At 43.0% G+C, this 26,581-nt stretch overlaps 2 protein-coding genes across 3 annotated transcripts in view; one reads left to right on the forward strand and one right to left on the reverse strand.

The window, feature by feature from the left end:
- Positions 1-660: 660 nt before the first annotated feature.
- prune2 (prune homolog 2 with BCH domain) lies at positions 661-19,110 on the forward strand. Of its 2 annotated transcripts, none has more exons than XM_072673020.1 (11): positions 661-717; positions 10,727-10,804; positions 11,120-11,329; positions 12,006-12,182; positions 13,362-13,464; positions 13,896-14,027; positions 14,108-14,194; positions 14,447-14,545; positions 15,256-15,294; positions 16,044-16,091; positions 16,196-19,110. In XM_072673020.1, exons 2-11 carry the CDS (start codon positions 10,750-10,752, stop codon positions 16,227-16,229), a joined length of 984 nt encoding a protein of 327 aa, XP_072529121.1. In that variant the 5' UTR covers positions 661-717; positions 10,727-10,749; the 3' UTR covers positions 16,230-19,110. The 2 variants fall into 2 exon arrangements, with proteins under 2 accessions (XP_072529121.1, XP_072529113.1); XM_072673012.1 differs by lacking the exon at positions 661-717 and adding an exon at positions 5,897-6,140.
- Positions 19,111-20,625: 1,515 nt separating this feature from the next.
- pcsk5a (proprotein convertase subtilisin/kexin type 5a) overlaps positions 20,626-26,581 on the reverse strand; it is a 43,079-nt gene continuing 37,123 nt past the window's right edge. Inside the window, exon 37 of the mRNA XM_072673034.1 lies at positions 20,626-21,083. Within this exon, the coding sequence (XP_072529135.1) occupies positions 20,626-21,083 (458 nt within the window). The remainder of the gene's footprint in view (positions 21,084-26,581) is intronic.

Below are 26,581 nucleotides of genomic sequence, written 5' to 3' on the forward strand. Positions count from 1 at the left end.
AGTGAGCTACCACACCTTGTGGGAGAGTGGGGTTTGATTCCCGGTCTGGGTGGCTATGCTGCACTACACCAATAAGAGTCCCTAGGCAAGACTCCTAACACTACACTGGCCCACCTCTGTAATATGATTAACCTTGTTATTTTCAGATAAATGCCATACATGAAAATGTAAATGTCAGCTGGAAGAGGCAGCTTTAGGGAGAGGCAACAAGGGTGTATTCTTTAAATGGATGGTCAGTCTTTATGACTTTTATGATCTAGGCAGTTGCAACAGGATAAATCTCACTGACCCTGAAGCTTCTGACCCTTTAACCTCTAGGCTATCTGCATCTCCAGAAAGTCTTTCTTCCTGGTACACCTAGTCATCATCAGCTCATACTACATTTTTCACATTACACCGATGTAACATTCAACACTGTTGATAATGATAATGATAATGACACATTTTTATTTCAGTTTATGAAATGGTAATTCCTCTGTCTTTTAGTGTACTACAATAAAACTGCCCTACATAATATGTGGGGCAGTGCATGTTGAGCGTATTTGATTTCTCACTTGTGTGTGTGTGTGTGTGTGTGTGTGTGTGAACGGTTGGTTGGTCCTTTAGTTGTGACAGTGCTGTTGTGCTGATGACCTTTGGAATATCAGCAGCTATGGGAGAGGTTAGGCAAGCAGCAGTGTTACTTCCTGGTCTACCAGCGAGATTCTGCAAGATTCTGTGAGTAAGCTACTAAACCCAGCACAACAGCTAGCTTTCTTTCACACTAATTCAGCCACTGTTCCTGTGTACTGGACACAAGGTTGTTTTAGTAGCACTGCTGAAGTCATCATCTGTTGAACTGATGTTTGTACTTGACCCACCCTCTTTTGAACAGTGTGTTCTGTTGTGAATCTTTGACATTGACAAACTTGCTGCCTTCCTATGGGTCTAAACCCCATAGTTCTCTTCTCACAAAACATATGACAGAACCATTCTTTAATTACAACATGCATGTGTATACATTACATATCGCTGCTGTCCAATGACAAATATGTATCTCTAAAATGGCAACTTTGTTTTTGTAATAATGGACGAAGCAGCTACTGGATTCAAATGATGTAGAAAACTAAAAACAGACTACAATGCAGATACATGATTTTCTTTGGACAGCAACAACCCGAAAAAAAACTAAGTGAATGCCTTTTGAATTACCTGGATTCTACATTGCTAGTGAAATGTGCTCTCATTGTTATTAAAATCACAATTCTAGACAAACACAAGCAAACTAAACTAATAATTTTCGTACTGTTCGTATATTTTAATGAACAAAATGAATACACATCCACATTGCAGGCTAGAAAAAGTAAGGGCCGGCCCGAGCCTTTATAGGGGCCTAAGCAGATTTTCATTTGGGGCCCCCCTATTCTAGAGCACAGGCTCAAAAAGGAATAAAACTGGCAACTTATAGAAAAGACTTTACTCCAGACTTTACTTTAATGTCCATGGCCCATGTTCAATGCCAAGGTGTATAAAGTGCTCATCACAATTGGGAATTCCATTCCCTGGAGCGATGGAGAGCCTCTCAATACTTGGCATGAGATGAAGTGCTGTTTACGATCAAGACTAAATAATCCAACATCAATACTTTATTTATGCTGTTGTGGCCGAATGCAATCAGATCTTCACAGTCCCAGTAACTTGTGTAAAGACTTTCCAGAGACTGTTATTGCAGCAAAAAGTTCTTTTTAATACCCTTGATTTTAAGATACTTTGGATGAGCGTATGTCTAGAAGTATTTGAACATGTAGTGTAATTTAGTGTAGTAAGATATACAAAATGCGACTAAATACCAAATGCTGTTTGCTTTAGCTTAACGTTCAGCTCCAAACATGAAGGCAACAACCATAGCCGAATTGTTAATGAAATGTGGTCTCATTGTTATTAAAATCACAATTCTAGACAAATACAAGCAAACTAAACTAATAATGTAAAAACAGTTGTACTGTTCGTATCTTTTAATAAACAAAATGAATACACATCCACATTGCAGGCTAGAAAAAGTAAGTGAACCTTTGACAGGGCTGGCCCAAGCCTTTATGGGGTCCTAAGCAGATTTTCATTTGGGGGCCCTCCATACCACCACCTCAACACCAGATGCTTCATTATTCCAATACGCTGAAGCGCCCGGTCCTTTATCGACCACCTAAGCGGTGCATATCTGCATTTGCCCAACAACAGAAATTGATTAACCTAGTATTGGTGTGACAACTATGAAAGTAAATGAATATAAAAATTGCTTATACCTGTGTAATACCATTTTGTTTTATTATTCAATTATGTTATTTTTTTAATTATGGATTTTTTATCATGATATCTTAGTGCTCTTGGGGGGACCCTGGTGGCGCCGGGGCCCTAAGCGGCCGTGTAATTTGAGTATGCCTTGTGCCGGCTCTGACCTAGCAGCCCCAAACCATGATGAACCTTCCACCATGCTTCACATTTGTCAGTCGGGATGAGGTTTTGGTGTTGTACATTTGTGCTTTAAAGTTCCACTTCTGTCTCATACTGTGCATAGACTGTTTTACCAGAAGAATTGTGGACATGCAGAAGATCTGGGGCAAACCTGTGACAGGCAGCAGTGTGTTTCTGTTTGGTTTCCTTCTATGAGCACCATTATTTTTCAATAGTGGACACACAAACAAAAGAGGCTTCTGTAGGTCTTGTGCTGTTAAAAAAAAGGGTCTGAAAGAGGGGTTCTGACCCTGTGCATTGTACTCCTGGAGTGATCTTAACAAGTAGTTCACAACAGTGAGAAAGCAGCAACAATGCTAAATTTCTTTTTACTGTGGATTAATGTGCATCCATGTTCTTTATCTATACTTTTCCAGCTATTTACAATGACAAATGGTTCACACTAACCTTTCCAGAGAAGGACAGCTGTATCAGTAACCAGTTTGTGTGACGTTTTTAATAGACAACGCCTTAGTGAAACACATACTTTCAGCCTAATCTCCTTAACTGAATACCTTTAGTTAATTAGCTCTTGGAGATGCCATTTACACAGAGGTTCACTTTCTTTTTCTAGCCAGTACAAGATAAGAACAGCACAGCTGTGTGTGAATTAGTGCATATTAGTTTAGTTCAATTGTGCTTGTATACTGTAATCTAGAGAACAATTGGGCCACATTTTATTAGTAATCAATGCAGAAGAATAATTTCTGGTAGTTCACTTTCTTTTCTTGCACCTGTACTCTGCATTGTGGTCTAGCTGCACATGTGTTCAGTCAACTGTCAGATCTGTTTAGCTTTCTTTAGCTGCACAGTGAGGCTTTCTGAAGGTGGAACTTCATGCTTGGTCTCACTCAGCTCTCAGATCCACTCAGCTGCTTTTGGCTACATGCTGATGCTGATCTCTGCTGGTCAGGGGATTAGGGCCTCTGGAATAAACCCCTTTACTAGAGGGTTTGGGAGCATACACCTTAAAGATAAGTAAAAAGCCCCACAATGTCTGTTTTACCTGGATTTCTACAGTAGTGACAACTGAAATACTCTTCATCAACTTCCAACAAATACGCATCTACCAAAAAGTACTGCAGTGTTTTCTCCTTGTCTGAAATGCTGCATTTCCCACAAGTTTTTTTCCCCCATTTACATTTAAGGCATTTAGAGGACACTCTTATCCAGAGCGACTTACAAAAGTGCTTCACTGTTTACTCAGAGAATACCCTTAGGTATACTAGGATCCAAATATACCTCTAAGCTTAGATTAGACTATAGACTAATGCCTAATCAAGACCTTTAACTTTCCTTCTGCTTCTTTCTCTCTCTTTTCCAAGCTAGAAATGTTTGGTTAGTAATACGTTATGCTACTCTGTCAAGTTTTTTGGATATTCTTTTATCACAGTTGAACATGGGCTTTTCACATTTGGTTAAAAAAAATCATGTAAATTCATAATTTAGGTTTTATTTTTACATATATGCTACAATTCTTCAAGTTTGCAAAACACGTTTATTATATATTTATCAGTTTTATCAATATGTTTAGTGTATTGTATTTTATATATTATATTGTTAGTATTGGGAAAGTTATTGTTCTCATAATGTTAGTTTTTGTCTTGAACTTGAAATGTTGGAACGTTCCTGGAACATTATTTCTGTAACGTTACAGGCTAACCTTTCTGAAACCTCTTTCCGGTGTTAAACAACACACTGTTTTTTAAATTAAAATCTGATTTGGAGAAACTTGATACTTGGATTAATTAAGTATTTTTTTGTTGAACAGGCAAAATCTTCTTACCTGCTTGACATAGGATGGGAAATTGAGAGAAATATTGTGCATGATCAACACTACACACCGCTGACTGAACAGTTGAACAACTATATGTGGCTAATACTGGTGTGATAGATTCGAACTAGAGAAATTTGAAAGCAAGGAATAATAAATATAAGGTTTTGGTATCCCCAGCTGACTTATATTAACCTAAAGTTAGCTAGCTAGCTAGCTTACACCATGGTAAAACCTGCTAGCTTAGACCATGGTAAAACCTGATAGCTATATTGGCTACAATTTGCCACAAATTCATATTGTGCATAGATAGTATAACCTTATCATCCGCTGATAAGTACAAACACATATAATGATTCACCTCTACACCGTACCGCTCTGAAATCAAACACCTGCTGGGGAAAACCAAGTCCCTTTATGTTCTTAAAGATTAATGAAGCAGTGCCACATTAGCCAAGTACAGAGATGATGTGTTCAAAGCAAAAATATATACATTCATTTAGGAAAAAAAAAACCTGCTCCCTCTAAAATTTGTTAAGCCATACCTCTGCTGCTGATGAAGACACAATCTTCTGTCAGACCTGATCCGCTTCCTTTAGCTCAGTGTTTTCCAGCCTTGGACCAAATGTGCAGGATATTCTATACTCAGGAGCCGGATAGGAAAACACTGTAGTCGCACAGTAAGGCTATAAGACTTCACAATGGGACACACTCTGCTTCCAGACCCACTGAGCTACTTTGCCTGTGTGGTGAGACTCTCTTCTGGCAGAGCTACATGCTGGAGCTCACTTTGCTCTCTGACTCATTCAACTCTATTAATTTGTGCAGTGAGACTATTTTTAGACCCATTCACCTTTTTTTACCAGCACAGTGAGGCTGTCATCTGGTTGAGCTCCACGCCTGGGCTCACTTTACTGGCAGAGCTGCATGCTGGGGCTCACTTTGCTCTCAGACTCATTCAACTCTTTTTACCTGCACGGTGAGGCTCTCATCTGGTTGAGCTGCACGCCTGAGCCCACTTTATTTTTAGACCCATTAAGTTACCTTTGCCTGTGTGATGAGGCTCTCTTCTGGCAGAGCTGCATGCTCGGGCTCACTTTGCTCTCAGACTCATTCAGCTCTTTTTACCTGCATGGTGAGGCTTTCTACTGGCAGAGCTGCGCGCTGGGACTCACAAATACTGAAAGACCCATTGAGTGTCCTTTTTTTGCATGATGACACTCTATCTGGCAGAGGTGCACTCCACAGCTCACTTCACTGTCAGACCCACTGAGCTTTTCTTTATTTGGTCAAACCCATTCAGCTTTCTTTACCTGCATGTTGAGGCTCTCTTCTCTGTCAAAGCTGCATGCCTGGGCTCATATTAATGTCAAATTCTGGGAGCTTTCTTTACTTGTGTTGTAAAGCTTTCTTCTGGCAGATCTGGCACATTGGGGCTCCCTCATTTAGGCTCTTTTTTGGCAGAGCTGCATGCTGGGGTTTACTTTACTATCAGACCCATTCAACTCTTTTTAACTGCACGGTGAGGCTCTCATCTGGTTGAGCTGCACGCCTGAGCCTGTTTTTTTTTTTTTGGCAGAGCTGCATGCTGGGGTTTACTTTACTATCAGACCTATTACGCTTCCATTACCTGCACGGTGAGGCTGTCTTCTGGCGGAGCTGCGCAGTGGGCCTCACTCTCTGCATGCTTGTGAGCTGCACGCATCCGCGAGTTCTTATTTGGCGATGGAGAGTCACATGATCACAAATGGCAGCAGTCGCTGAGCTGAGCATCTCCGTGGCTGCGCACGGAGACGGAGGCAAGCGCAGAAAACACACACACATGATCTGAAGCCTGGCAGAGAAAAGAGAGAGGGAGAAGCGTGTATCAGCAGCGGTGAGTGCTTTGTGTGTGTACGGGTATAACCTGGAACTGATAGAGAGGCAGAGAAACCGGAGTAGAGGGAGGGGCAGCTGTTTACCACGGAGCATAGCCGTGTGTAAGTGAGTGTGTGTGTGTGTGTGTGTGTGTGAGATGTGGGAGGAGGGGGGGGGGTAGTTTTAGCATCCTTGATGGTGCACATTCTGTTATGTCTGCTGTGTGCAGTGAGCTTCTGCAAATGAGGGGTGGTGTATTGGTCATTATGGTTAACCACAGGGTTCGATACTGTCTGCCACACCTGCCCTAGTTTTGCCCTATTTGCGTCCAGCTCAGGGGCTTTGAATACGAGTTTTGTTTCTCCACGTCACACATTGTGTGTGTACATGTGTTTGTGTGTGTGTGTGTGTGTGTGTGTGTGAGAGAGAGAGAGAGAGAGAGAGAACATGAGGTGGAGGAGGGGTGAAAGAGAATGAGTAGCTGATGACATAACACTCCCCTCCCTTCCCCTCCAGTCCTCCTGCTGTGCTGGAAAGATGGATGTATGGTTGGTTAATAGATGGATTTGGTCAGTTTAGTTAAAAAAGGAGGAAAAAAAAAAGCAGCTGACATTCCCCTCCAAACACACTCACACACACACACACGTTTAACGTGTGGTAAATCCATCTGGCACAACCCTTTAAGGCAGGTTGAGTGTGTGTGATCTATCAGTGTGTGTATGTGTGAGTGGAAGTTGATGCACTCTTAGCAAAAGGGTTCTATTTAGCATAGAACCCAAAGAGCAGAACCCCTGTACTATGTAGAACAGTTTTTTTTTATAATCTCATTTACTGGGACCATTTTCAGGAGTCCTGTGTTAATGCTTGGGATGCACTGCTATATAGGAACTGTGGGCCGATATATGATCATTTTCACTCACGCACCAATCCAGATACATTGCATTTATGAAATGTAGAAACTGGGACAAAACAAGGTGGCATTTACACCCCCAGTGTTTGATGAGATGAGAAGCACTGAAAATGTACAAAGTGTGATTCCAAAGCTTAAAGCTAGTAATTAAGTGTTCTTTGGAACATGACATCTTTCTATCTTTCCTTCTTTTCTGTTTCCTAAAGAGTAACATACAACTTTTAATCATTTTTCGTCAATTTATGGACATTTTAACAAATGGTTCATATCGACCAACATGATATTATCTAAAGTTTTACCAAGTAATTCTTATTTTTTGAAAAACCTAACATTTCATAGCATTATTGTCTGTCCTTGTTTAAATAAGATATATTTATTTTTTTTTAAGTATTTTTGTAAAAAACATTATGATTGATACATTTTATGAACCCCTTGGTTATAACCTACAACCCCGTCACACTAACTCGTATTGTCTATAAATAATAGTGTTGCCTTAAATGACACCACAAAGAAGAAGTGAGATATCTGAGCAGCCCAGAAGAAAGGGAGAATGTAAAGGTGCACATATTTGTCACTGTACAATGTACAGCGAGATGTGTCCTCCGCATTTAACCCATCTGTGGTAGTGAACGAACGAACGAACGAACACACACACACACACACACAGAGAGGCTCAAGGGCCCAACAGTGGCAACTTGCCGAGCCCGGGAATCGAACCCACAACCCTGTTATCAATAGCCCGGTACTCTAACCACTGCCCCCAATGGTTTGGGTTCATCAAGCTTAACCAAACCACCCTTCACACAAATTCAAAAGGGATTGGCCAAATTGATTGCCATGTGTGCTAGGACAGAAACTTGACCACATGAAGAATTATGGCGATTTTATCACCCATTTACCACCATGTCTAGTTTTACTGTGAATTTGGCTCCGTTGTCTGGGACTGTTGGATTAAAGGGTAATATTTATAAGAACTGTATGCCTGTGGGAAGTGGGAAAATACATATTTATGGAGAAGATCTTGGAAAATGGAAATTGCACCTGTTTTATATAATGCAGTAAAATGTATTGATTATCAGTCAAGTCACTTAAGGTCGCACAATATATGGACAACTCATATCTAGAAAATCAAAAAATATCCAACAAGTGCCTAGCTTTTGTAATTTGCTCAGGGGTGGCAAACGGGTCCTTCCATGTCCATGCCATGGCAGAGATTAGCCATTTTTCATCTAACACTCTAAGTTGAAGGCCTTAGTAATTTGTTGTAACTTACAGTTACAGCATTAGGCTTATTCAGAGCAGCTCCCATTCAAACTGTGTTATACAGGTAGACCAATGTAGCTTTTGGAGTCTTGCCCAAAACACTTGTTCAACCAGGGAATCAAAGCCAAGTAGATGGTACCCACTACACTACACCAACCACAAGTAATAAGCAGATTACGGTTCATTCAGTTCATTGAGTAGCTTTTAGCAAACCACTAAATTCTGCTGAGCTGTGACCTTAAAGAAACACAGTTTATAAATTAAACCTTTATAAATTAACTAATTGAGGGGGTTTTGTACTATATGTCATGCCTCACTGAGTTATTGATTTTACAGGGTTGGGGGTTCAATACCCATTTCCATTAATATGCCACTCTTGAGCAAGATTAGGCTACTTAACCCTCTCTGCTCCAGAGGTAGTGTAGCATGGCTGACCCTGACTTTTAAACCTGAGAAATGCGAAGAGAAAAGTTTAGTTGTACTGTACAAATGTTTCAGTGGCATATATCCAATAAAGTTACTTACGAGAATATCAGCTCAAGTGGCGTATTGCTTTAATATAGTACTGTAATTGCGATAACAGTATTGCGATGAAACACTGGTACACATACGAAGAAGCAGTTAAATTATTACTGGAAGCATTTCATGCAAAATTGAGCACATCTTCTGTATGTGAGACTGCATTACAATGTCCCCTTCCTTCTGTTCCAAATAGCTGATTCTATAGCAGATGCCTGACAGCACAGCAGATGAAAACACTATTGGGGAATAGATTTGGGACGCTGCGGTTGGTTTTCAGGAGGCTTTCTATTACTGTGTCCTAGTTTTGTTATGAAGATATAGTCACAAGCCTGTGCAGTAGGATTGGAGCAATCCTGTAAATACTGCTGGTTTTATTTAACAGCACCCAGATAATAGAGTGAGTCTAGTCCAGTGACTCTCCATGCATGAAATGAACCATATAAATAAACTCTTTTCCTCTTTAACTTCCCAAACCCTAACAATGACGTTTGAGCCTCTTTTCATAAAACTAAAGGCGACAGTAGCAGGAAAAAACAGCCTTAGAGCGAGAGGAAGAAGCCCTGAGAACTGTTAAGGCTCTAAAAGGTCTCCTCCTCTGAGACTCTATATACTACCTTTTGCTTAGTTCAGAGTAATTATTTGATTTCTCAAAATGTTCAAATCTTTTTTTACAAAATTATTTTTTTGAGTAATATGTAGAGTACTGGGATTTTTTTCATAGTTTTCTATTTGATCTCATCTACATTACAGATCAGTTTTAATCTAGGTTCTTCTTATTGCCATACCATGAACAAGATTGTGTTTGATGACTGTTGCATGGACCTCTCTCTCTATCTCTGTTTTGGGTTTTGGTTTTCATGTCACCAGAAATACCAAAAAGTTTCATTTTATTCAGGCTTTACATTACAATTATCATTGTTTAATTGCACCTTTAGACTTAATCATCTTAGTGTGTCATCTGTGTTTCATTATAGACATTTCTAGCATGGCAGAATTGCTTTGTAATTAAGCTTGTTTTTATGATATTTTTTAAATATATGGAAATTACAATAAAAGTTTTGTCATGTTTAGAGTGTCTAGTTTTTGTATTAGTACTTGAATATTCACAGATTCGCAAATTCACCCATAGCAGTAAGGTAATTCATTTCCTGTTTGTATAATAATATTGCAAACTTGAGATTCTTTGAGATTGCTGTTTATTATTAAATTATGTTTTATTTCCACATCTGTTAAATACAGTGTGTGCTCTAAAATCTACAGGAAATTGCATATTTAGGTTATTAAGTTATTTTTACTTTAAAAAAAAACAAGTGTGATCAGGAATGGATTGAACTTTTCTTATACGACTGTTTATGTAATTTAACGAAATTCTAAAGTTTTTATAGTTTACTTTTTTCAGTAACATGTTTCTGCTTTCTTTTATTGACACTAATCTAATTAAATTGGACTTGATGGTGTGTGTTTCAGTCACTTATAGGGGCTCTTCAATTTAAAACTGTGGAGGAACCTCTTAGGGTGCTTGGAGGAACCTTTAAGAAACCTTTTTCTTCTAAAAGCCTTTTCTTGAAGGTTTCTCAAAGCACCTTTACAGGTTCCCTAACAGTTTCAAATTGAAGAATCGCCAAACCTTCCTCAGGGAGTGTGGCAACTAGTCTCCTGACAATGCTTCTGGCCTTTGAGACATGTACTTTAAAAGTCTAGTTGAAATTGTAAGGAGTAAAAACATGTTTTTTTCTTTAGGAAATGTAATTGAGTAAACGTACAAATATTAAATTTTCATGATACATATTTTCCAAAACAATACTTAGGTCCAGTAACTTTTGTTTTTACAGTTGCTAAAGTTCCACCCCTAAACAATAGTGATAGACCAGAAATGAACAATGTGGATGTGTTTGTGTGTAATCCTTCAGATACCCCACCCGGTGATGTGGGGATGGAGCAGCCTCCTGAACATAAGATGAGCTCAGAGGGGGCAGAAGGCAGGCCAGGTAAGTCTTCTGCAGCAACATTTTACAGTGCCTTGGCAATGTCTTATCTAGCAATTTAACAACGCAGGTTTAATGGAAGCTTTATAGGAGACAAAAGCTAAATAGATTTTATATTACAAAATATATCCACATATTCCACGTTTTATTACAAAGTTGGACGTTTTGTTTCGTTTTGTATATTATTTACGAAATGTCCAAATAAAATAATGAGCAGCTGCATTTTCAAATTAAGTTTTGATTCAACAGTGATGATTTAAAGCTGAGTTTGATGTTTTGGATTTCTCTGAATGATTTGTCTTTTTTGGCCTCCTTTAGCCCCACCCACCTCTCTGCCTCTGCAGGGGGATGGGGGCGTGGTCTCTCAGAGGAAAAAGCTCTCAGCTCCTCGTATCAGCCTCTCACTGGACCAAAGTGAGGACGATCTGTTTGACACACCCGATGACCTGGACATTAATGTGGATGACCTGGACACACCTGATGAAGCTGATTTCCTAGACTACACTGATCATGAAATGGACTGGGAAGGTGAGCAGTACACACACAAGGGAAAACTCTCATACGTCTGTACAGATAATAACAGATTAAACAGTTATAAAACAGTCCTGTATATACTTTTAATTTCATTGACATGTAGATCACTGTATGCCGTTTTTTATTCTGTATCATGAGGGTATCTGTAAGTTGGTGGACTTTCTTCTGAAAAAGCAAGGATGTAGACTGAACATCCAGAAAGGCCATGAGTTAACTGTAATTTTCTGTGCCATTATCTCATGCTCACAGCTTATTCTTCTAAAAAAATATATATATATTACACAAAAAATGTTATCTTTTGTGTAATAATAATCATGTGATTACAAATTGAATTGAACTCAGTGGTGGTTCATGAAAACATCTAAGCCATGATGTAGAGTCTCTCTGGCAGTGGGCCAGGGAATACATCCAAGCCACAGTGTGAAGCTGCTCTGGCAATGTAGAGTCATTTAGGTGGAATTCATGGTGGGAGCCATGCAAAAAAGTCACTTTCCACCCTTGTGTTGTCTTAATGACCCACCAGTTTGTTTGAGAACAGAGAAACCCCCCATAAGGGTAAATAGATTGTCTTTGGGTCAAGGGGAAGAATTTTGAACAAAAACAGGGAACTTAAGGCCAGTACTCGTTTCAGTACTCTTTCCACCTCTGCATCTGATTTGATCATATGCAGAGCCTAAGGTGTCCCAGAGAGCTTCAGTGAAGGAGGCGAGTGAACCCATCCCTACATGTAGTGCTGAAGAGGAGCGCCAGGAGTCCAAACTTTGGAGGACTGTTATCATCGGAGAACAAGAGCACCGAATCAATATGAAGTGTATTGAACCTTACCAAAAAGTCATCTCTCATGGAGGTACACACAGCCCTTTTTAAGCTGTTAAAGTTTTAAAATACACTGCGAAGTAAGCTGTAAAAGCATTTACTTATGAGGCTGTGACATCACAACCATGAACACATCAACCCATAACCACTCACTTAACCTACAACAGTATAGCCCCAGAGATCATTTTTACACTGTAAACCTGGATAAGTTATTAAGTTAAAACACCAAACTTAATTTATTTATGTTTTTAAATTAAACTTTGTTGAAGAAATCAAAAGGTTTGAGTTGAATGTACTTAAGATACCAAATACTGGTATGCTAGAACAACTCAGATATATTAGATTAGAATACCTCCTAAAGTCTTCATACATAATACTTAACTATAGATACTTGAATCTTTTGAGTTAACCCAAAATCTCAGCTGAAGGTTAATACATTTTCAGTCTTGGATTTCTTTATTGACTATTTTTCACCTGTCAAAAACACTGACAGCATAATCATGTGTGAACACTACAGTACTCAGCCAGCACAGAGTCACATGCCTCAATACAGAAATTGGTAACTAGCTCTTATGGCCCACAACACTGAGGTAAAAAAATATAACAACATACCTAGAAGATGGTCATTTGGGGAATGACTACACACTGACAGTGTGTGAAAGAAGGAAAGACACGCCCAGTATGCAAATAGGTAGTGGCAGGAGCCAATGGGAATAGGTGTGAGTTTTACTTGTATTGCACACAAACCCACTGTATATTATTGTGCCAGCACGACTGACTCAGTTACAGGTAACTATTGAGTACCATCAGTATAGGAGACTTGAATAAATCCAACAACAGTGCAGTTTGTTATTTTTAAAAGTGTGCTTTTTTAGGCTCGCATGGACCAATCACTGTTCATTTGCCTTTTGCAACAGACTGAACTCAGTTATTATAAGTTGGTTTAATTGAAAGATCTGGAAACCAATTACAAATGTTTACCTAACTCAAAACAGTTGAGTAATATGTAGAATATATCCTATTTTTCTTTGGGTAAAATCTGCTTGTGAACAGTCTTAACCATACAATAACAAGTGGTTGGAACTGTGTTATGTACTAATAAATTATGATTGGAACTTTACATATATTTATATATATGGTTGTATTTGAAGATGGTGACTAATACTAAAGTTATGAAGATATCTAACAATCATCTCTCCTCTCCAAAAAGGCTACTACGGGAATGGCGTGAATGCCATCATTGTTTTTGCTGCTTGCTTCCTTCCGGACAGCGATAGAGAAGACTACCATGAAATAATGGAGAACCTCTTTCTGTGAGTGAAGTTTTCAGTTATTAGAAAGCTTTTTTCTATTAAATGAAGGATTGCAGCAGTTTCCTTGTGCAATGTCATAGAAGAACCACATTAGGTTCCATAAAGGAGGTTAAATGATGTGTGAGTGTGATGTGTGAGTGTGAAGAACCTTTTCAAGGTTTACAGAACCTTCGTTTGACTTAAAGATTCGTCACCAATGAAAAAATTCTGCACATTTACACATCTCTGCTAAAAACACGGTTCTTTATGGAACCAAAAGTGGTTCTTCTATGGTATTGCTTAAAGATACCTTTCTAGCACTGTATTTTTAAGTGTATAGAAACAGGGCCGGATTAGGATCATAATGGTGGCTCTAGGCATTAGAAATAGGGCGTTAGAAATATATCCCATTTTCCAACACCTTAAACCCTTTTTACTCAATGTGATGTCAGGTATGTGATCAGCACGTTGGAGCTGATGGTGGCGGAGGACTACATGATCATCTACCTGAATGGCGCCACTCCTCACCGCAGGATGCCTGGCCTTGGCTGGCTCAAAAAGTGCTACCAAATGATTGACAGGAGGTAGTTACTGTTCTTCTAGCATTCTTACTTCCTCTTACGCATGGCCATGAAACCCATCTAACTGGATTACCTGCTTTTAGGCTAAGGAAGAACCTGAAATCCTTCATTATTGTTCACCCTTCCTGGTTTATCAGGACTGTTCTAGCCATCACCAGACCCTTTATCAGGTAAAAAGATTAAACCTTTCCTTGACTGAGAATAGGGATACTTACAGTACTGTGCAGAGGTGTCAGGCAACTAAGCATGTTATTTAAACACTTACAGATATAGTTAAGATATAGATATTGATTTTTTTCCATTTTACACAGGTGCCTAAGACATCTGTGCAGTACTCAATATGGTCTATTTTACTATGCATTTTGTGTGTATGTGTTCTAAATCGCTCTACTCTTTGTGTTGTTTGTGTGTATTTCATACAGTTCCAAGTTCAGTAGCAAGATTAGGTATGTGAACAGTTTAGCAGAGCTGGAAGAGCTAATCCCTATGGACTATGTCCATATTCCCGAAAGCATCGTCAAGTAAGTGCAGGTTCATTTTGTGCAGTGATTCAATTACTGTAAAAGTGTTTAATAAAGAAGTACAGAAGTGGTTGAGTGTGTGTGTGTGTGTGTGTGTGTGTGTGTGTGTGTGTGTGTAAAATATATTCATGTCCTTTAAGCCAAACAGATGTCTCACAAGATTCCTTGATGAAGAGAACATATGTAGAATCACACACACCAGATGCAGTGTACACTCTTGTCTACCCTCCCCATATGCAGAACTGCTGTTGTGGGTTCAGTGGTGTGTCAAGGCGTCAGCGTGTTCCTGAGAATCACTGTAGGAGCTGTGAACGTTCACACTGGTGTTTCACACCTGCAAATCTGGGTTTCCGTGGTAACAGAGACTGAAGTATTGAAATGGGAGCTAATGAATCAGGCTGTATCCTGACCTTGTGTTCTGAGTAGCAAAGAAAATAGTTTGGGGCTTTTTTAGTTACCTACAGTTTGACAGATTTAGCGCACTGCTATGACCTTCTTACAGTCAGACAGCCGTATTTCTTCACCACTGCCCAGTTTGGTTGTATTGTTTTTTTCCCCAAATAATTCTAGCAAAATTGACACAGTTCCCCACATGTTAGGACAATGTTACTATAGTCCAGGAGACCACTGTCACTGCAGTGTAACAAGGTGTATGTAATGTAAGTCATATAATTAGCTATTAGCAAGATTTCTCCTCTTCTCCTCAACAGACTTGACGAAGAGCTACGGGAAGCAGCAGAGAACTCCAAGTAAGTATCAGCCAAAAATAAAGGTCCATTAAGGACTATGACTGGAAGAAAATATATATATGGCACTGTTGTTTTGTTCGTACCATCATGGTATACACCCCTCAGTCATAACATTAAAACCACTGACATGAAGCAAAGCACATAACATTGATTATCTCATTACAATAGCAACTCTTAAGGGATGGGATGTAGTAGTCAGAAAGTGAACAGCTCTTAAAGTTCTTAAAGGCAAATTAATGCTGTTCTGTGGCGTCCACGGCTTAAGAGGTCAGAGCTCTTTTAGTGGCACGAGGGACTAATATTAGTCAGGTGGTTTTATCAGTATCATGTATCAGTATATTTGGCATGTGGCCCACTACAAATTCTTAAATCTGTCTTTGAAAGATTTCTTCTGGATTTTTTTTAAAGCATTCAGTCCTATATAGGTCCTAGCAGGTCACAACATAGATTTCTTTGAAATACACACATGTCCAAATGTTTGTGGACACCTTATATAATGCATACATTCAGCCACTTTCAGGCACCCATTGCTGACACAGATTTGCAAATGCACACACAGCTTGTCTAGTCTCTGTAGAAAAGCAGGTAAACATAAACCTATTGGCACCATGTGTAATGCCAGGCGTGGGCTAAAGAGGGTATAGAGCCCTCCAACTTTATACATAAACCTTGTTAATGTTGAGACAATATCAAACCAGTACCTGCAATTAGGTACTAAATCTAAGTGTATTATGATTTGTTTTACGTAGAATCAACAGCTTTCTCCAAGGACCCGAGGTGCCACCAGCGGAACCTATGTAAGATTTTTCTTATCTATTCTTCAGGAGAGCCATTCCAGTTTTTTGGGGCTGCTAAATGCTATTGCTATCTTTAACTATTTTTGCTTGTTCTGTGTGTGCAGAGCCCAACCCAGTGCAAGCAGTTCTGAAGCCTAGGTAGCAATGGAGAAGTGCATGGCCAGAGTGTATGTGCGCGTGTATAGAAGAGAGGTCATGTGATATATTTCTGGAAGCTGGACTCTACACACCTGATTACTTGTGCTTTTATCTCTTCTGGCACCTGGATCTGTACATCACCAACACACCATTCCTCCCCCACACACATCAGCTCTTTAGAAGAAAAGAAAACTAGCATAGACTAGTGTAGCCCTTAAATCGTCACAGCCAAACAACGTTTCTTAGCTGGACCAAGAATTCCACAATTGTTGTTCTTATTTGTATGTTTTGGCAATATGTTTTCTTCTAGTTCTTCGAGGTATGCATTAGAAGCATTCGAGCAATAATAACAACATGTACATCTAACGCTAAGGTATTTGATCTACCATGTCGATTTACAAGTCTGCTTGAAATAAGTGAATCAGCTGGATTGATCGCACATGGACATCACAACACCGCCACCATCTTCTTGTATTGGTATATGTATGATCACTCAGTTTTGACCTCAAATCGTCAGCTACAACATAGAATTCCTTTTAGCTAGAGCGCTAATGTGCTAATGCTCTATTTCTGTACACAGTCCTGGATTTGTTTGTAGCAATTTATGGACACACTTTATTTTGATAGTTCACTATAGATCATCTACAGGCGATTTATTTTTTAAATGGTGAAACTCAGCAATGTTAGGGTTAGGATTAGCTTTAGGTTTAGAATTGAAGTTAAGGTTCAGGTTAGGTGTATGCTAGTAGAATCTATCAAAGGAGCATTAGTCGATTTTTATCTCCCGTTTCACTGATAACCCTTATAATTAATGCATTTGGCTACTTTAAGTTGCACCCACACACATTGTAGTCCCTGTAGAGAAGTATTGCCAATAGAATAGGACTCTTTGGAGCAGATAAACATAATCTTTTTGGCACCATGCCTAATGCCAGGCTAGAGGGTAAAGCCCCACAGCATTGAGCTGTTAAACAGTGCAACTGTGTTCTCTGGAATGATGGTGTTCTAATACTTGAAGTTGGGGATGAGGTGGGATGGTGATCATCTAATATCCTGACCTCACTAACCCTCTTGTTGCTGAATGCAGCCAGACCCTCACAGCAGTGCTCCAAAATCTAGTAGAAAGTCTTTCCTGGACAGAAGAGACAGTTACTCCAACAAAAGCAGGATGAATATTTTTAAAACTCTTCATTTCTTTAAATTTAGTGAATGAGCCCCAAGCTGTCCCAATACTTTTGTCCAGATAGTGTATTTACACCGATCTCCTGTAAGTCTGTTTGTTTAAAACAACATAGCTGAAGCTGGTCAGTGCTAATTATCGCTGTGGACTAGAAAACACCTTGCGCTGCTAAAATAAGTTACAACAAGAAACTCACTTAACAAGAGTGAACACTGGAACTGAAGTTTGCTCCTGGACAAGTATGTTCCTCCTGGACATCCGTGTAAATGCTCGAAATGTGTGTAATGCGCTGAACTGTTTGACCTTACATAATGAATAGAATAAATAAACCTCTATCACTTAGAAAGCTGAGTACCGTAAAGCTCTGGGTGAACTCTGGGTGAACAGAAATATCTGTAATACTGGACAGCTGCAGCTATCAATGCCAACTAGCTAACACAGTCAGTGACTGATAAACTCATGGGAGCTCATTTCAGTTAAAACACTTCACTCTCACATCAGCTAATCATTACAAGCCAGATTCTGTGTGTTTAGAATAGAGTTCATACTTTTACTCTCAAGAAGCTAAATGTCTTAGTGGGGAGTACCACATATCAGGGTAAAATGCTAACACCATCACCCCACTTACACCTGGGGGTTTGAGGCTTACTCTGGCCAAACACAGCTGCTATATGAAGACAAATTTGTAGAGCATATAGGTAGTATGATTAGACGATAATTCTCTCAAATACAAAGCTTTTAGAGACATGTCAAGTGGATAACACAGTAAAATGGAAACTGTCCAGTGTTGTTGCGTTCACCACCTCTTAACCGCTAGAGGTCATGTTTCTTAAATCTTGACTAATGCTCCTTCAAATTCAACTTGTTCTGTTAGTAAAGCCTAGGTGAATGTTTGTGAAAGTCAGTGTGAGCACCTATCACCTATCTAGAGTGGATTCTCAAAATAAAGTGTTAACCAATTCATGGCTTTCTTTTTTCATGTTCTTTTTAACAAAAAGTATGACGAAAGAACAAGATGATTACAAAAGCAGGCAAAGACTTTTTCGATCAGCAGAGAAGTCACTTTGTTACCAGCCCTTGTTCATAAAAAAACTTGGTCTTATGCCACGAGTAATCCGTCTCTCAGAGTAAGACAGAAGCAGTGAAAGGGTTTCTAAAGGTCTTTTCCTCCAGTCACAGTGTTTGCCATGTGTAGTGATCTGATTAGTCGCTCCAGTCAAGTGGTCTGTCAATTTGGAGAGCATGCAGCTTCAGAGGTCTGTCAAGTCAATCAGCGTGGCTCGTGTCTTTTGAACACCTGTTTGTATGTGTATGTGACTTGTGTGTGTGTGTGTGTGTGTGTGTGTGTGTGTGTGAATGAGTTTTGTAAGTGAGGTTGTGATTTGGGAGTGTGTATGTGGAAATCATATCTGTTGTTTGCCATAATAGGTTTAACAAAAAAGAAAAGGAAGCGCTCATCTTGGGAAAAGAGGGCGGGGAATCAAAAAAAGCTGTAAAGCACAATATCCACATTCTCAGTGTGTGCGTGAGTGCACGCATGTCACTGCATGTCTCCTAGCTGTTAATATGTTGTCACTAAAAATATCAAATATCAAAAAAATATTGAACAGGTGGATACTTTTGACCTAGAGGCCTTCTCAGATCATATGAAGATGTTGTAAAATAATGCAGAATATATCAATAAATTTACCTCAACCCTAATGATAGTGCTGATCTTTTTTTCCTGCCATCATCCATCCATCCATCTTTTCTGTTCCCTTCTGGTCACGGTGGGTCCAGAGCCTATCTGGAAACATTGGTCATGAGGCAGGAATACCCCCTGGACAGGGCACCAGTCCAATGCAGGGTACCACAGACACTAGTTTTCTCACCCTCCCACTTCCAGGGCCAATTTAGCATAGCCTTTTCACAAACCATGTGTTTTTGGGAGGTGGGAGAAAACACTCCTCACAGACTGTGACCAAAGTGAAGACATCTGGGGTATCTTCTAAACCTATTTAAAATTATTGCTCTCATCATCATAGTCCAGCTCATCCTCCTGCTCCTCTTCTAGTTGTCCATAGCGAAACTGTGCCATATAGCCCCATATATACAATATCTTCATCCTCATCATCCGCTGGCCCATCCCCAAGGTCCACTAGCTGATTCTTATTGACATGTCCAGAACTGAAGCTGCCCTGGCCACTAATAGTAGAAGAGGATGAGGTGGTATCCATACTGCAGTGGCTCGGTTTTTCATGTCTCCTGGACACGAGAGAACAAACGACTCCTCACAGACTATGATCAAAGTGAGGATCAAACCCAATACCCAAGGCCACTGAAGCTGTACTGGCTTCCTAAGTCACTATCAGCCCATTCATTCATCCATTCATTTGTTCATTCATTCATTCATTCTTCTTATCTGATTTTTCCGTGTCAGGGTCGCATGCAAGGCAGGAATACTCCCTGTCAGGGTGCTAGTTCATCATTCACTAGCCCCTATGGACAGTTTAGCATAGTCAATGTACCTACCAATTTTTAACCTGTTTTGGGAGAAGGAAGGAAACAGGAATACCTGAAAAAAAACCCACATGGCACCGGGAGAACACACCAAACTCCCCCAGGCACCTGGAGCTGTGCGGCACACACTACCTGCTACCTCATTTCAACAAGCGTTTTATTCCACTTTTATTAAAATAAGTGGAACAGACACACTTCCACACCAAATCAATGACTGCAAACAAACCCGTCTACAAAGTGAATTGTACGCCCTTAAGAAACTGTACGTAATGCTGCTCAGGCTCCAACTGGATCCAACAGGATCCAACTGTTGCTCGAGCAAAATGCATTGCTTCACACAATCAAAATGTCACAGAAAGCTAATAGACTAAAGGTGATGAGGTAAAGACCTATGAGCCAAAAGTTTACAGACAGAAATAACATCACAGAACAGGAAGAGTCGCTAATGCTAAAGCTTTCAAACTCACTGTGGTAAATCTCTTGTAAACACCTGGTCAAGTACATTTGTTCCTTAGTAATATCATCATAAAATGTAACATTAAACGTCTGTTATTTCATACATATTGACCTATATGGCTACAAGTTCAACAAATTATACTAGGCTACCTTGTCTTAGTGTCTCTATGGAGCAACTTGGACATTGAGTCATGTACTGGAGATGTGGGGCAAACTCATATTTCAGAACACTTTTGCTGTATTTCAGGGTATCTTCTAAAACTATTTGAAATTATAGCTCTCATCATCATATTCCAGCTCATCCTCCTGCTCCTCTCCCAGTTGTCCATAGCGGAATTTGCGGTAAACCGTGCCATCCTGCCCCATATACACGATATCTTCATCTTCATCATCCTCATCGTCTGCCGGCCCATCCCCAAGGTCCACTAGCTGATTCTCATTGAAATGTCCAGAACTGGAGCTGGCCTGGCCGCCATAAGTAGAAGAGGACGAGGTCGTACCTCCACGGTAGCTATCCTTACCACTGCTGTGGCCCAGTTTTTCATAACCCCGGGCCACAGCGGTGTCAGGCGTAGGTCGTTTGGAGGAGCGTTTGATGAGCACAACTATGGCGACCAAGCCCAGCACCAGCAGGATGGAGGTGGTGATGAAGAGTGCCAGGTTGCCTGGGTACTCCTCTTCCTCGAGGTTGTGCAAGGCGGAGCTGAGGACACACTTGCCTTGAAGGACACAGAAACATTGGCTAGGTCACTAATGGTCTTCTGAAGGTACTGTAGGTAACTGCATTTGTTTTCTAGCCCATATAAAGTGTTACTGCACAAAAGGTTTTATATTAGTTATGAACGATATCCGTGTTAGATTGCTGATGCTTATCTTGTTCTGTAGAAACAACTACAGAAATACATACATTATATGGACAGAAGTATTGGGACACCTGCTCATTCATTGTTTTTTATGAAATCTAGGGTATTAGAAATGAGTTTACCCTGCTTTTGCTGGAGTAAGTGTCTCTACTGTCCAGGGAAGGATTACTGGTAGATGTTGGAGCATTACTGTGAGGATCTGAGTCTTAGTAAGGTTCAAGGTCATTGGATGATTAACACATCTTACATGATATATACTGGATGGAGCTCCATCATTCCAGAGAACATAGTTTCGCTGTTTCACAGCTCAATGCTGGGGGCCTTATACTTCAGCCTGGCATTAGGCTTGGTGTCAATAGGTTTATGCTTATCTGTTCTAAAGAGTGCTATTCTATCAGAGACTAGACAGGCTGTATGTGCATTTGCACATCTGTGTCCGCAATTCATTAGAAGGGGTGCCCACAAACATCTGGACCTATAGTGTAGACCAGGGGTGGGCAACGGGGGCCGTAGTCCAGCACAGTTTACTGATTTTTTGTAATCTGGTCCTCCACATAGTGATTTGCCCACCCCTGGTGTCGACTGTCATGGCTGTCTGCACATTTTTTGTGCAGCCAACCATAAGTATAAGAAGGTTCTGAAATGTTTTAAAGGTGCTTCAAAGGGTACTTTGAGTGATTCTTGTAGAGGAGATATGTGTGTGTGTGACATCTCTTTTGAAGGTTTAAAGATATCAATGTAAAAAAGGTTATTTACCATTTATAGGTTCTTCACACACATCTCTTTTACAAAAAATGGTTCATTATAGAACCTAAAGTGCATGTCAATTTATTCAGTACTGTGTTCAGAAGTATTCCTATAATTTTTTTTCTGAAAGACATAGATGCTTTACATGGATTTACATTGTTCTTTAAAAAGTGAGATGCTAAATAGATGCACAGTGTCAGCCCTGCGGCGCCGCGCCCCCCCCCCCCCAGGGGCGGCTTCGGGCCGCGGTCCACAGGCTCCTGGGAACTTTTCAGTCAATGTTAGGTTAATTTCTATGTTCACGTACTTTCTGTTCCTCCCGTTGGTTTGCACTCTAAGGACTTTTATGTTGACAGCGGTCGCAGCAAGGCGCCATGTTTTTGTGTTTACATCTAATTGGTTTCACCTGAGTGCTGGAGTACAAAGGGAGCAAACGCAGAGGCATCGGCGCCGAGAATTACTCTTGCGATGCCAAGCTGTAAGGTTGGCTTCATGGTCTGGAGACTTCTAGGAAGTTCTACAAGTTCAAATAGTCTATGCTCTATCGGAGCGGTTTCTCGTACAGGAGTTCGCTGTCTGGTACACCGGTTGGTCGCCAAGGGGATTTGGCGTCCGGTTCCCTAGCACCTGAGTCGAGTAAGTTCGTCAGCGCCTGACTAGCGCGGTTTGTTATTTGTCCCCTCTCGCTTTGCTCCCGGACGGCTTTCCAGCCTCAGGTGGTTTTTCCCTGGTTTATCCCCTTTCAGTTTTCACCTGTTTGTTTTCTGTTTCTGTTTATTGGACCCTGTACTTTGCTGCCTCGTCTTGTTTGTGTTTGTTCTGTTTGGTTCGTCCATTAAAGACGGTTTCTCTGCATTGCTCTGTCCCTGTGTGTTCCCTTGTCTCGCCTAGCCAGCATGACAGAATTCTCGGCCGACACCCTCCGAACAGTGGGGATGGACGCCTTGGATCACGCTGTTCGCGCCCAAGGTCAATTCTTGGGGCAGCAGCAACACACTCTGAGCGTGTCAGAGACTGTGGGCCACCTGGCGCAGCAACAGGTGGGCCAGCAGCACCAAGTCACCCAACTAGTGGGTGACGTTTAGGGGCTCATGAATCTGGTAAAGACTTCGTTAGAGCCTGCTAGCACACCCCATAGCGCGTATCCGGTTGGCAAACCGGATACGTACAGTGGCAATCCGGAGCTTTGCGAGGGGTTCTTGCTTCAGTGTGAGGTCTTCTTTAAGAACTCCCTGACCGGCACTGACCAGGCGAAGATCGCCTTTATAGTATCCCGGCTCGCAGGGAAGGCTCTGGATTGGGCCACATTTTAAGGCAGTGTTTTTACACCCCCGAGAGGGACTCACCAAGGGCGATCTGCTGCTGCGCATGGAGCAGGGCTCCCAGTCGGATGGAATCAGCCGGCCCTCTTGGCCCTGTTTCGTAACGGGTTGAACCCCCGTCTGCAGCGGGAGTTGGCCTGTCGGGGCGAGACGTTGGGGCTGGACGACTTCATCGCGCTCGCGATCCGGCTGGACCAGCTCCTAGGTCGCCCTACTCACCCCAGACCCCACGGAGCTGGGGGATCGGTCGCCTGCCCCAAGAAGCAGGCCAGCCAAGGTGCACCAAGGAATATTGGACTCCCTAGTGCAGCGGGTACAGCGGCCTCCATCTCGCCCAGTACACCGGAGAGTGAGCCCATGGAGGTGGGTCTCGGCCGCTTGGCACCGGAGGAACGCGGTCGGAGGACCAGAGAGGGGCTATGCTTCTACTGCGGGGAAGCGGGGCATCGTCGCAGAGACTGCCGGAGGAGGATCCTGATGGCTTCTCGCCCTAACACCGATGGGCGCGAGGAGGGGACTCCTCGCGCTAATGCGGTGAGTCTGCCCGTTCCGGGGCTAGTGTCTCGGTCGATCACGTTGCCAGTATTGGTGACCTACCGGTCTCAGTGTGTGTGTGTTGCAGCGTTGATCGACTGCGGCGCGGAGGGGAGCTTCCTGAGGGCCGACATCGTGGAGCGTCTGGGAATCCCGGTGGAGGAACTCCAGAGACCTCTCTGCATCACCGCCCTGGATGGGCAGCCCATGGGTCCTCGCCCCATTACCCACGTGACCACTGAGGTTCACCTAGCCGCGAGTTTCCTGCACCAGGAGGAGGCCTCACTGCTGGTACTCCCGGCCTCCGAGCATGCTCTGATACTAGGTCTGCCGTGGCTAGGTAAACACAACCCGCACATCTCCTGGCCAGACAGGGAGATAGTATCTTGGTCCTCGTATTGCCGCACACACTGCCTCAATCTCGCCCCCCCCTTAGCATCGGATCCACCTCGGTGGAGAGCCCTGAACCCGAAACCCTAGTCGTCTTGCCGTCCGAGTATGAGGACCTTGCTGATGTCTTCTCCAAGTCCGGTGCTGCTAAGCTTCCCCCCCACCGCCCGTACGACTGTGCCATCGACCTAGTCGAGGGAGCGGTCTTACCTAAAGCGCGAGTTTACCCCCTCACTAGGGAGGAGGAACGGGCGATGGAGGATTATATAGACGAGGCCTTAGCACAGGGGTACATCACGCCGTCCAAATCTCCCGTAGCGTCAGGGTTTTTTTTCATTCAGAAGAAAGGGGGGGGGGGGTTGAGGCCGTGTATAGACTACTGGGCACTCAACGCGATTACCAGGCGCTTCCCCTATCCCATGCCGTTGGTCCCGTCTGCCCTCGAACAGTTACGGGGGTCCCGAGTGTTTAGCAAGCTGGATTTGCGCAGCGCGTATAATCTCGTGCGGATCAGGGAGGGGGACGAGTGGAAGACGCTGTTTATGACCACCAGGGGGCATTACCAGTATCGGGTCATGCCGTATGGCCTAGCCAACGCCCCCTCCGTCTTCCAGTCATTCATCAATGACGTCCTGAAGGACTACCTCGGACGATTCGTGGTGGTCTTTCTGGACGACATACTGGTGTACTCCCCCGACCTGGTCACCCATGTGCGCCACGTCCGCCTGGTCCTGGCGAGACTCAGGTCCCACCTGCTGTTTGTGAAACTAGAAAAGTGTGTGTTCCACGTGCCGGAGATACCTTTTCTGGGTTACATCATCAGCGAACGGGGGGTTCTTATGGATCAGGCAAAGGTTCAGGCAGTCCGGGACTGGCCGACACCTGGCTCGGTCAAGGAAGTACAAAGTTTTCTGGGGTTTGCGAACTTCTACAGAAGGTTCATCAGAGACTTCAGTAGTTTGGCAGCGCCCATCACGTCATTGCTAAAGGGAGCCCCGCGGCGCATCACTTGGACGCCCGCCGCGGAGGACTCGTTCCAAGCACTCAAGCGTGCTTTCACGTCGGCCCCGTTGTTACGACACCCCGATCCCCGTAGGCCGTTCGTGGTGGAGGTGGATGCCTCCGGTACAGGGGTGGGGGCTGTCCTGTCACAGAGACAGGAGGTAAGCGACCGCTTACACCCCATTGCGTTCTATTCCAAGAAGCTCACAGGAGCAGAGAGGAACTACGGGGTAGGGGATCGGGAGCTCCTGGCGGTTAAGATGGCACTGTCCGAGTGGCGTCATTGGTTGGAGGGGGCTGCCCACCCATTCCTAGTCCTTACCGACCATAAGAACCTCGAGTATCTCCGGCAAGCTAAGTGTCTGAACCCCCGACAGGCCAGGTGGTCCCTGTTTTTCGCCAGGTTCCAGTTCCACATCACATACAGGCCGGGCTCCCGTAACACTAAGGCGGATGCCCTCTCCCGCATCCACCAAACGGCGGAGGGGGGGGAGGTCGACCCGGTACCCTTGTTACCACCTTCGGTCTCAGTCGCGGCGATACAATGGGACCTAGATACGGAGCTAGCCGAGGCACTTTCCCGCACCGTCGTTCCCACAGTGTGCCCCCCGGACAGGGTCTACGTACCGAGCACGTTCCGGGAGAGGCTCGTTGGCTGGGCCCACGCCTCTCCAACAGCCGGCCACCCAGGTGAGACCCGTACTTTCCACCTACTGGCGGCCAAGTACTGGTGGGAAGGGATGCGGGCAGACATTCACCGTATAATTGCTTCATGTAGCACCTGCGCCCTGTGCAAAACCCCCAAGACGCTCCCTTCGGGGAAGCTCATGCCTCTGCCCGTCCCCAACCGCCCGTGGTCTCACCTGGCGGTAGACTTTGTCACGGATCTGCCCGAATCCGGGGGTTACACGGTGGTGATGACGGTGGTGGATCGATTCTCGAGGGGGGTTAAGTTCATCCCGTTCCCTGCGTTGCCCACAGCAATGCAGACGGCCCAAGCCCTGGTAGACCATCTCCTCCGGAATTTCGGAATCCCGGAGGACATAGTATCAGACCGAGGGGCCCAGTTCACATCCCGGGTGTGGGGTGCGTTTTGCGAGCACCTGGGGGTGAGTGTAAGTCTGTCCTCAGGATACCACCCTCAGACCAATGGCCAGTGCGAGCGCATTAACCAGGAGCTGGGGAAGTTTCTGCGAATCTACTGTCACGACTACCCCAGCGACTGGTCGCGGTATCTGGTTTGGGCCGAGATGGCCCAGAACTCGCTGAAGTGCGCGACCACTGGCCTCACCCCCTATCAGTGCGTGTTAGGCTACCAACCCCCGTTGGCCCCTTGGACTGCTGCGGAGACCCCGGTAC

The sequence above is a fragment of the Salminus brasiliensis genome, chromosome 1, assembly GCF_030463535.1.
Source record: "Salminus brasiliensis chromosome 1, fSalBra1.hap2, whole genome shotgun sequence".
Classification (NCBI taxonomy): domain Eukaryota; kingdom Metazoa; phylum Chordata; class Actinopteri; order Characiformes; family Bryconidae; genus Salminus; species Salminus brasiliensis.